Source organism: Perna viridis, chromosome 9 (genome assembly GCF_037379345.1).
Source record: "Perna viridis isolate PV_CMFRI_1.1 ecotype Kerala chromosome 9, ASM3737934v1, whole genome shotgun sequence".
Lineage (NCBI taxonomy): Eukaryota > Metazoa > Mollusca > Bivalvia > Mytilida > Mytilidae > Perna > Perna viridis.
In genome coordinates, this window is record NC_142453.1 from 15,841,224 (window position 1) to 15,853,927 (window position 12,704).

The window sequence follows — 12,704 nt, forward strand, 5'->3', positions numbered from 1 at the left end:
ACAGGTAAATTTACAAGACAATCGTATTTCATCATACAGCTGGTTACAAGAGTCCTGAAATTGAAACCTTTTTACACAAAAGATGAGAAATGAGAGAAAAGTGAATTTTTCAGTTCTTTTAAAGGCAAAAATAGAAAGTTTTCACCTAATTTAGTAAGCCATGACTTGACATGTCAAATTAAAAACAAGTACCATCTTTGAAAAAGGATAGCTTTTTCTCGCTTTGTTCATTCCATATTAATTTTGTGAACTGTGTGAACACTGCTTTGTTTAGTAATTCAATTATTTAATTGGTTCAACAAGTAAGATATTTCCAATTATTCAATGTATTTAAGATTATAATTCAATGTATCAACATGATTGAAATATTCCAGACACCAATGCCCCTAATGGAGCCTTGAATTTCACTTTTGTCCAATGAAATGCGAGGTTGTAAGCTCTATCAATTACATTGCCATGGTTAAGTATCATGGGTACCCCATAATATCAAAGCAAACTCAATACTAATATGGGAAAATGATGTTTTTAGCATTTGGTAAACAGGCCAATTTTGGTTCCATTTCAGATATAGACAAATCATTGAAGCATCATACCATTGGCGATAATAGAGACAGTAGATTCTCCCATCCCAGACATATTACTGGCTACACTTGAAATGCTATTTTGTCGTTGTAAAATATGGCCGCTAGAACTCTTCCTTGTTGTCAAGAACATGGACATATTACTTTGCACTGTCTCAACTGAAAAAAAAAGAAACATTCATGTTTTTTTTTTGTAGATTTAACTGCAGTCTTCAAAACAAAAGTTAAATATAAATAAAAATATATAACTAATGGGGTACAGTAAATTCAGAAATCATCAGGTGCATTAATTATCATGATTTTGTCATTTAAGCCCAGAATGCAGAATTAGTTTAGGCAATTTTGTGAAAATCTCACATAATTGAGTTAGAAATTCCACAATGCCAGTTCTTATATATGAAATTCTAAGTCAAATAATTTTTTTGCAATAATAAAACATCCCAATAATTTTTTGAATTTACAGTACAGAGATGTACTACAGTTCAATTAAAATAACATGAAGTTACCCCCGTTGTTGTGTTAGTTATAACACCCCCTCCAAAACTGTACAGGAAATTGATATCAGACAGCACCCAATACTGCTTACAACATATATCCCATCTATATAAAGCCACACACTAATTTTGAAATTAATCCATTCTTTGGGATTCAAGATAATTATGATGAAATTTGGATGGAGAGAAGAAATGACGGACAGACTGACAAGGTAATTATAATATACCATCCACTCACTGAGTTCCAAAAAATAATATTAGCATTACTTGGAATGACCTTTTGACTGTCTCAGGAACTGTGCAATTTAAAACTGTGACATAATTAATCTAAACACCAGGGTACTGAATTATTTTATGCATAATGGCTGACATAAATGTAAATATGTTTATCGTTCGTAAAAATCAGGCAGAAATGTTCACACTGATCATTAGTTTCATATATTTTTTTTCACTAAAATCCACTGCTATGATTATTTCAAATAATTTTTGGTATTGGTTCATGTAATAAGAGCGGATTTTTACAAGGTCAACAGACAAAAAGAAAATGGCAAAATTATAACAAATATACAGTAAAAAAAGAATCATAACTTAAAATATCAAGACTTAAAAAATAACAGTAAAAGAAAAGATGCATAAGTAATTTTTTGCCATTTGATGAGGCACTAACAAGACCAAAGTACCTTCTGCGATATGACCCCTGTAACTTACCAACATGTATTGGTTCCCCGTCACCCAAAGGATATTTATTATACCGGGAAACTTGGACTGGAGTGATGTTTCTAAATGTACCATTAATTAATGGTTCTAATCTGAATGCTGAAGGATCGCTATTATGGAATATATTATACACTTGGCTACATCCAGGACTGTACGGAGAGACTGGAAAAATAATAAATATGGAATATATTATACACTTGGCTACATCCAGGACTGAATGGAGAGACTGGAAAAAAAATCAATATGGAATAAATTATACACTTGGCTACATCCATGATAGTATGGAGAGACTGGAAAAAAATCAATATGGAATAAATTATACACTTGGCTACATCCATGATAGTATGGGCAGACTGGAAAAAAATCAATATGGAATATATTATAAATTTGGCTACATCAATGATAGTATGGAGAGACTGGAAAAATAATAAATATGGAATAAATTATACAGTTGGCTACATCCATGATAGTATGGAGAGACTGGAAAAAAATCAAACCTGAATCAATTTTTTTCAAAACTGTTTAACAGAGAAAAATTGTTCAGGATCAATTTGTAAGAAAACCAGATTAGTCTTAATTAACACTACTTAAACACTAAAAGTTTTTTTAGCAATTTATTAATTAGTGTTTCGTTCAATTCATTTACTTTATCTTCTCTGAAAATTCAGTATATTTTAAATTTTCTGACCAATCCATTCTCAAATCTGGTAACACACACTGATACATTTTCAAGTGAGAAGTCACTGATATAACTTATGAAAGATGTTGAATATACAGATATTTTCCGTAAAAAGGTACATTCCAAACAAAATTTAAATGGCCATGGATTACTCAGCTTTCTATCTACGTTCTTCCTGCAGTACAGGAATTCTGTATTTCGAATTAGAAACATAGTATTTTTTCTGCAATATTTGAACAATACCACAAATGTTATGCCTTATTTTACAAAATGAAAAATACCTATAAGTAAATTGTATTACTTATAATATAGCTTAAGTATTTGTCAAAACACTGTTTCATTTTGTTAGCCTTTCTCAAATATGCCACTGCAGTAAGTATTAGATGAAGGAAGGCTCTACAACCAAGACTTCAGTCAACTTTGTTTCATACATAATAAACAATCTCCATTGAGAAGTAAATTTTGAGCGAAGTTATTTCATTATTCTTTACAGTCTTTTTAATTCTTTTATATACTCTGTTAAGGCAAAGAAAATATTGCATTTTAGGAACTACATGTAACTTAATTTTTTTTTTAAGACCCAAGAACAATCACTTTTGTTCATATTTTCAAAATAAGATTTTCTGTCATTCTTCTAAATCTGTGGTCATTTTCACAAAAAGTTTGTAGCGATTTTCAGTTATAAAGACAAAATGTTCCTTTTTTTTATGTCAGTTTTACAGATATGGCATTTGTGAAATCAACTTTACAATCTTAAAATATATGAGCACCACATAAAGATAGATTACCTGTTCTGTCTTCCCCCGATATCATCCTACGATACGCTAACACAAGTCCTAGAGGTGAACCAAGAATGAAAAAGTCTGAAATGTCAAAATCCAATTTCAAATAAGTCCCTTCAAAGTTACTACCCTGACTAGTCCGTCTAGAAGGATCCTTCTCATTTACATTTAGATATGAGTGATGTGAGTGGTCATTAGGCGGATCACGAGTTGAATGAGTCCGCTTTATTTTATAATTCAGAGAAACTATATCACTTTTACTACATGAATTATTTTCCGTAGGATTATTTAATGTTAAATCAGGGTCACTATGACTCAACTGTCGGCTATTGTCCATGTTTGTTTTTCCGCTACAAGATTCTGTTTTTGACCTCTCCCGTCTGAATGATGCAGCTGAATCCACATCTGGCAGTGCCTCTCGGCTGTCGTAGGTGCTCAAAAATCGACTGCAGGATGGACCATGAGTAAGGGCATCATAGGCTAGAATAGAACTTGTACCATCAGCAAGGAAACATACCTAGAAAGAAACACGACCGTTAGGTTTCACTGACGATAATTTAAATCAACAAATTACCAGTATGTCACAATTTTTTCCACAGCAATGAAATTGTTGTATTTTTAGTAATATAGTTAATTTATTTATTTTCATGATTGCTATATATTGCTTGTAGATAAAACATGAGTATTAATTTTCATGGTTCTGAAAAATCAATTTAGCAGGATTTTTTCTTCTCCATCAATGACAATCAATATGTTTACAGTATGGGAACAGGCAATTCTAAGGCTAAGAGCCAAAGAAAAATAAGTGATGCAACCTGATAACTGCTGGAAACTCTATAGCATTACTACAAATAAACTACTTTTTCTATACTTATCATATAATTAGTAGCAGCTCAATTTTTACAGGAAAAGTAAAATGATGAACCCATACCTGGCCATTGAATCCTTTGCCCTCATCAGATATAAGGAATTCCTGATATACAAGATTGGCTTTGGAAACAAACTTATTTACGCATTCATGGTATTCCTGGTTAGAACTAGCAAATAATGCTATTGCACCAAGGGGAACAAACTCTTGTGTCCATAATGGTCCATCAACACTGTTGGGGGTCTGTGATTCAAAAGAAAATGGAGCTATGCTGAAAAAGCAAGAGAGACAATCAAACTCAATTTTTATATAGTCCAATACAAACTTATCCGTACTTTGAATTCATCATCTCTAAATGCTAGGACAGATCTTTACATTAAATGGAAAAAATAATTTCAAAACATTTATTATACATTTTCCTCCTGTGGCATTGTACCTATAATCCTACTTTATTGATAGTTGGAGTTTTTTCTCATTAATGTTTTTGTTTGTTTGTTTGTTTGTTTTTTTTCTTGTAACTTAATGTGTTCTTTTTTTCTTGTATTCCTTTAAAGGTTTTTGTGGTTATGATAAATTATAAGTGTACAATCAATTTTATTTAATCATTGCAAAAAAAGCAAAAGTTAGTACTCCATGAAAGTTAATAAGCTTACAGTTACCTCTAGAAAACTTATAAAAAAACATAACTTCTCACAAAGACATCCAGAAAGTCAACATAAATACAATGTTAACAACTTATTATTAATGATCATACCTAGCAATAATATCTTGTACTTCTGAACATATTTGTGGACAGGGAACAAGTCTAAATGCAATATGGCCGTAAGCACCAGGGTAATGTGTCCGTATCACATTTTCAAATGATGTTTTCATTGTGACAAAATCATTTCTTTTGGAAGGATGTTGATTTTCTACATGTGTATCTACCAAGCAACCTAAAAAATAAATGATCATTTAGTTGAGTAAAGATTGAAAATAAAATTATTTATCAAATTTATCTAGAAGTTAAAGTTACTTACACAAAGTTAAGCACATCCCTTTCTATAGCAAGCCTGCTTTATGTAGCAAAATGAATAATTGATGGATTGATTGTAGTTTAATGTCGCATGGAAGATATATTTTATGCATGTTTGATCAATCTGTATTAGCACAACACACTGTAAACGATTTCGAATGTGTAACAGCTATAACAGGAAAACGTGTAACTCCACAAGGATCAATATTCTGACCCCAAACCAATCAGTCATCACTCTAACACCTATAGGCTGTATGCTTGGTTAAAAAGCCGTGACTTCCAATATTGTAAGATCTCCCTTCAAATACAGGAAAAGATACATTACAGCAATAAAAGTCTTACATAAGGCTGACATATGTCACTTCATGTAAGGAAGAATAAAATGGCAATGTGTTAAGTTGGTTGTAGTATTTTTATACTTACCTCCGTGAAGCACCATAAACAAAATACTAGAACGACAACTAGCAGAGTCTGGAGGCGAAGTCTGAGGATGTGTTGTATGATCTATACTGTAGTGCTGGCGAATCTGTTCCATACGTCTTTCTAATGGTGTGTCTGCAAAATAAAATAAATCTTCAATAACAACATACTAGAATCTGTTTCACCCAGTCTTTTATTAATTGGCATAGCCCATTTGAGTAATGTACATCTGTTTTTAAACTGCAAAATTTCCATAGTGTGAGGATTCAATAATTTATAATTCAATAAAACAATTTAATTTGTCAAATATATTTAAATGATCATTGGTCAAATGATGTAACATGGAGCATTCAACAGTAAAACAAATCAGTTTAACAGATCGATGACGGATCTGAAACTGATTGATGATCAATGAACAATCGCAATATAGGTGCACAGATCCATTTAATTACTGTAAACTGAATGTTTCATGCTGTCTTTTTTATGCTCCCGCAATGATAAGTTGGGGGGCATATTGTTTCACCCGTCTGTCCGTCCGAAATTCTGTCCATCCCCTAAGTTTTCCACACTTTTTTTGAAAATCCTTGAAGATATTGAACTAATTTTTTGTATGTCAGTCTTTCATGATTAGTTACAGATCCAGTTAAAGTTTCATTCCACTACGCTGAGTTTTACCAAAATTATGGGCCCTGGACTTAAAAAATTCCATGGAAATAACAGTTTTCCGCACTTTTTTTGAAAATCCTTGATAATATTGAACTGATTTTTTGTACATGAGTCTGTCATGATTAGTTACAGAATGAATTAAAGTTTCGTTCGGCTACGCTGAGTTTTACCAAAATTATGGGCCTTGGACTTAAAAAATTTCATGGAAATAAGTTTTCCGCACTTTTCTGTAAACCCTTGAAGATATTGAACTGCTTTTTGGTATGTGAGTCTGTCATGATTAGTTACAAATCGAGTATAAGTTTCATTCTTCTACGCTGAGTTTTACCAAAATAATGGGCCCTGCACTTTAAAAATTGTATTGAAATAATAATAATAATAATAATAATAATAATAATAATAGTTTTTCGCTTTTTTTTGTAAATGCTTGAAGACATTTGACTGGTTTTTGGTATGTGAGTCTGTCATGATTAGTTACAGATTAGCTATGCTGAGTTTTACTCAAAACCACATGTGGGGGCATCATTTGTGTCTCACAGACACAATAACACATCTGACAAAGTGCTTTTTACAATTATGAGTTACGATATAGCTGTATGAAGGTTAAATGCGGGGGCATCACTTTATCTAGTTTTTTTTAATTTAATGCAATCAATCTACTTTCTGCAGTTTTACACTTTTACATTTGGGATGATTCTACTTTCTGCAGTTTTACAGTTTTCATTTAGGATGATTCTACTTTGTGCAGATGTACAGTTTTACATTTGGAATGATTCTACTTTGTGCAGTTGTACAGTTTTACATTCAAGATGATTCTACTTTCTGCAGTTTTGCAGTTTTACATTTGGTATAATTCTGCTTTCTGCAGTTTTACAGTTTTACATTTGGGATGATTCTACAAAGAAAAGTTTCAACAATGTAATTTTGCTACTTGATGTCTTTAAAAAAGTGAAAAATACAACGGTCAGAAAATTTTACAGTTCACAGTAAAAGATGGATTAAACCTTTAAAACACATTAAGCATGAATTAACTTTTTAATTTCATTTGACCTTTCAACTTTTTACCTGATGGATCAAGTGAGATGGTAGACCTGGCATCAGCAAACTCATCATTAAGTGACTGCCCATCAACAGGAGAGGATCTTACCAACAGGGGATCTGTTGTTCTCTCATCTGGAAATAAAATATAACATGGAGCTGCAGAGATTGATGTTGAAGTGATATTTTTTTTCTAAATGTTAGAATTCATTATGTTTTTTCTTCTTCAAATTTTTAGAGTTCTAATATCTTTGCTTTTCAAAAAAATTGTGAATGAAGAAGCAAATCAAATATATTTGGACTTAAATTTAAGAAGATTTCTTTTGTACATTCTACTAACCTCAAAAGGCCTTATTAAAAATATAGCTAAAAATGGTCCACTATACTGTATTGAGTTTCATTGTAGCACATGGTATGTGATAGTGACTGAAATTTATAACCTCACCAAAGCAGACCAAAGAAAATTTGTACAGAAGATTTTTCGTAACAAGTAGTCAGTTCTGAAAGTTAACATTTGTGTATAAAACTTCAGAAATAATTGTGCTGATGTTGTTATAAAGAGAAATAGAAGTAATCTCATCAACCATTCTTAATTAAGCTTTCTCATTAACATTTTTAGGCTTCTCTCTTTACAGAAGCTTGCAAATTGCAAATAAAGAATCGAAAAAAAGTCCAAGTGTAAGATGAGTCTTGAACAAACTAATCATTTAAGCAAAAAAAAAGCAAACTCCTATTCTATATTTTCTCTACATCTTATTTGGGCAGCTAAAAAGCTTGGTTTCTACATTGGAAGCAAAGTAAACAACACCCTTTTACCACCTTTAAAAGAGGAAATCTTACAGCATTGCATACTTAATTTCATAATAATGATACACTACTTAATACTACATGGACATACCTATTAAATAGCACTCCAAAAAAAATCCATGCAAAATGTGATTCATGGTTGGAAAGCCCACATATTTTTATTTTTGATATTTTGTTTAAAATGTCATAGTAAACAGAAAGTAATGCGTTGCTTTTCATATAACTCTTATTCATTAAGAGATAGAAATTCTAAAAAATTAAGGGAGATAACTGTAAATAACACTGTAAATACAATAGAAACTGTTAGATTTTCCATGTGAACTATCTTCTAAGAGCATACAGATTGGAATGAGTAACTATACATTTCCCCATATAGAACTATAAAGCAACTTAATAACAAAAATAAAAATATGTAGCCCTTTTTTAGGTGTATCACATTTTACAGATCTTACAAAAACTGCTACTTAAACAGTACAAATATAATTGCATATACAGTGAAGCCTGTCTAAAGTGAACTCTGAATAATCCCAAAACCTGTCTAAAATGAACTCTAAATAATCCCAAAACATGTCTAAAGTGAACTCTGAATAATCCCAAAACCTGTCTAAAATGAACTCTGAATAATCCCAAAACATGTCTAAAGTGAACTCTGAATAATCCCAAAACATGTCTAAAATGAACTCTGAATAATCCCAAAACATGTCTAAAGTGAACTCTAAATAATCCCAAAACATGTCTAAAATGAATTCTGAATAATTCCATAATGTCAAAAAATAAACTCTGAATAATCCCAAAACCTGTCTAAACCAGATGACTATTTAAGTAAACTTAGCCATTATATCAATTTAAATATATAATGAACCTTGCAAAACCAAACACTTGTCTAAACTGAACACCTGTCTAAACTAAACACCTGTCTAAATTGAACACCTGTCTGGACCAAACACCTGTCTAAATCAAACCAATTTTAAAGACCAACAGAGAGTTCAGTTTAGACAGGTTTCAGTAAAAGTCCACATTATATCTTGAAAGAGTTTCAAGGGTACATCTATATACTATTAATTCAGAAATAATTGCCATGTTTTTTATTACTGTGAAGAATGTGACTGACTGAAAAACGCATAATGCAATTTATAAGATTATTGATGCGGACTTCTTTTTCAAAACCACAAAAATTTAAATCATATATGTGTCTAAAGACTTAAATAAAAAAAAATGATGTACTCAATAGTTTCTAAATGATGCAAACCAATCATCACAAAGAATGACATAGTTTCACCAAATTGGAAAAGCATCATCTGGACAGGTAAATATATAAAAAAATATTTAGTTAAGTATTCTAAAGGGGGTTGCGATGCAATTTACACCAGTTCAAGCAAACCCCACTGGCCTATACCAGTCAGGTATTGATTCAGCGCTCCAAACCATTATATATTTTGTTTACCCCAGTATATATGTACAAATACATGCAAAATACATATTAGTGCTAAAATCAATACATGTGAAAAGACATAGGTTTTAAAGATGCTAAAGGTCATTCAAATTCATTTTCTTGGTTCCAAGACCACTTCTAAGGATAGGACCAGGTATGTATTTTTACCTTTTCATTGCCCCCCTCCCCCCAAAAAAACATAAAGAAGTTATAAGGGGCTTTTACAATGTCCATTGCAAGAAAAATCAATGAAGAGATGCTTTAGTTTTTTTTTTTTTTTTTTTTAAATATTTCATTATTAATTCATAATTCTTTTTAAATACAGTATACCAGGTGAGAAAGTAAATAGAAATTTGTTACAAGAACTTTAAATAAGTTTAAAAAACCACAAACATAAAAACAAACTTTCAATTACTGTAAAAGTTATCATTGTTTGTGGGTTACCAATATTCATGGTTTTCATGGATTGGCTAAATCTTGAAATTTGGTTCACAACAAAAACGAAATTTCCCATACATGATAGAGTTGTCAAATCCACATATTCAAGAATCCACGAACTGATAATTTTTTTTTACTAAACCACGAAAATTTATACCCACGAATAAATGTACTTTCACAGTATATGTTGCAAACAGATGTTTTTTATTGTACAACGATGTACAGATACCATTTATTTCTGAAAACTATGGTTACAGATCTACAGTGAGAAACATTTAATACAGTGAGATTAGATAGATCATCTGGCTAATTAATGAGAACTAGAACAAGCTCAGGAAATACTTACAAAGATCATCATCAGAGTCACATATATAAAATTCTATAAGACTTTCTGAAAATATATGTTACTTAATTCTTAAGACTTACACATGCAGTAAAAGTTTTCAAGTACAGATCTATTCAAGAATCAGGCAAGTGTCAATAACCTAATATTATGAAAGTTTTTATTGCTGAAATGCTTTCAACACATCTATACAGCACATACGTAAAATGTCACACATGAGAATCATATGAAGTGTAACATACAATTATCATATGAACTGAATGTAATATGATGAACACATGTTTCAGTTTACATATATGATTATCATACAAATGTATGAAAATCATGTTTTTTACTAACATATGAAAATCATATCACTACATATGTAAATAATCATATGATAATCATTTAAGTTCAGCCACATATGATTATCGTATATGGCACTTTCAACTGCTTTATAGCATTAATATAGCTCAGACAAGATGGTGAAAAAGAGAATACTTGACAGGTGATATAAAGGGACAAAATATGACAGGAACTGATCTGCATTATCAAGAGCATTGGATATATTTCTGAGGTGAAACGGTAACATTTAAGTGATAAAAAATACTACAAAAATGTATCTATGTATCACAATTAATATAGGACCAGCCTACTTCTTACATAGATCTATACAGCTAATACAAATATCACATATTTATGAGCAAGCTCACAAACCAAATGACTATATATTGTCAGGAATAAACTTTAAATTTAACCAATTTGAAGAGTAATAGCCAGGTTCTTTAGATCTTTTTTTTTCATGAACTGAGACAACAGTATACGTTTCTTATACCCAGGGTTTCTTTTAAATGTACGCAAGATAAACAAAAAATTGTGAAACTACAACTTTGTTAAATCAAAAATTCCTATGAAAATGAAAATCTGAAGGAAAAAAAAAAGAAAACTTTCAATTTATCAGAATTTGATGCTATGGATTTCACTTACAAAATGTCATATAATGAGTAAAAATACATTTGTATTATACCTTCCTGACAACTTGGCAAGTGGGTTAAATTCAGAAATATTAAAGACCATCATGCCACTTGAAAATGAAGATAAATAATATTTCTAGGAAGTTATTGAAAATAATACTGACATGCAAAATATTTTGAATGTACAGTGAAACTTGTCTAAACCGAACCCAGACCTGTGGTAAGGAAAGTAACTCTTGAAATCAGTGATATGTTTGCATCATATTCAATTACACCAAAGCCTATCAAGATTTCATTTGAAATAGAACGAAATCAATCCAAGTTACTTTAATGCTTTTATGAGATTGATGTAAAATGCTGTACACAAAAGTTCCAATAATTTGTAAGAGTTACGTCCGTTTACAAAGTTTCAAAATATATATTTAACTTCATATAAAGTGACTAACAAGTTTCTGGATTAGACAGGTTTTCAGACTTAATCAGTGTTGGTTTAGACAGGTTTCACTGTATGAAACTCATAACTGTAAGAACATGCTTTAAAAGATACAAATTTAACATAATAAAAATAAAACAGAAACATGAAGTGTAAAGAAACACACAAGTTCACACAATAAAAAATATTGCACTTAGTACCAAAATCTGTCTTTCAATGCACATTTGAAGTTTGAAAGTTCCTATTTGATCTGCTAAGCCAACCTTAAAACTAAGCCATGTCCCAAAAAAAAAAATGACTCACCTGAGTTGACAATTTGTTCTGTAAGTACAACTCATTTGAATTTCTCTAAACATATTTACCCCTGGGAAAGTTACAGATTGCCAACTTGAATTAGATTGCTGACTTTAATTTAAATCTTTTAAAACAAAGTGTCTATTGATACATAATGAGAATAGGTATGGTGTATATGACTAAGAGACAAAAACCCCTTTGTTCAATGGAAACGGATTTCTGCTATGTCGTTGTTAGGAACCTTTGTTGCCACCCAAAGAATCTTAAATAAGGGAGCTAAATCTATTTATATACAGTTGATCTGCAGTTGAAGTATTCCCAGTCCTGTTTATGATACCCAAACTTTTACTAAGACCCTTCTACCTACTATTTTTATCCTATGTTTCGTACATGTATGCTGTAAATGTACTAATTTTTGTGGTGTCTTTATTTTCACTATTTTCTAACAGAATAGGAAAGCATGGGTCAAAGACAGAAACAGTGAGGTTGTTGTAAACAGGAAGTATAAGTGCAACAGACCTGAAATCACATTCCATTAAATAGTTGCATACCAAATATCTAGTGGCTCTGATTTATAGTTGCTACAATAATATTTTCGCCTCTTGCCTGCTTGACATTTATCATTTTGTAAGCCAATTTGAATGAAAGCAACCAGCCATAATTAGTACCAACGAAATCAATTTTTAACACTGTATAACACTTGTCATTTTTCAAACTGCTAAAACTGATACCTGCAAAATCATG

General features: G+C 31.1%; 1 protein-coding gene across 11 annotated transcripts in view; it reads right to left on the minus strand.

Annotated features, from left to right (window-relative positions):
- LOC148606946 (protein retinal degeneration B-like) overlaps nucleotides 1–12,704 on the minus strand; it is a 66,839-nt gene that overhangs the window by 13,251 nt on the left and 40,884 nt on the right. For 8 of the 11 annotated variants that reach the window (XM_088543644.1, XM_088543643.1, XM_088543639.1 and 5 more), the window contains 9 exons: nucleotides 11,970–11,987; nucleotides 10,284–10,328; nucleotides 7,288–7,395; nucleotides 5,560–5,691; nucleotides 4,876–5,056; nucleotides 4,185–4,392; nucleotides 3,260–3,770; nucleotides 1,784–1,954; nucleotides 594–740 (listed from right to left, as the gene is read on the minus strand). In XM_088543644.1, coding sequence (XP_088399770.1) covers nucleotides 594–740; nucleotides 1,784–1,954; nucleotides 3,260–3,770; nucleotides 4,185–4,392; nucleotides 4,876–5,056; nucleotides 5,560–5,691; nucleotides 7,288–7,395; nucleotides 10,284–10,328; nucleotides 11,970–11,987 — 1,521 coding nt within the window. The remainder of the gene's footprint in view (nucleotides 1–593; nucleotides 741–1,783; nucleotides 1,955–3,259; nucleotides 3,771–4,184; nucleotides 4,393–4,875; nucleotides 5,057–5,559; nucleotides 5,692–7,287; nucleotides 7,396–10,283; nucleotides 10,329–11,969; nucleotides 11,988–12,704) is intronic. The other 3 variants (XM_088543645.1, XM_088543646.1, XM_088543647.1) reach the window with 3 other exon arrangements.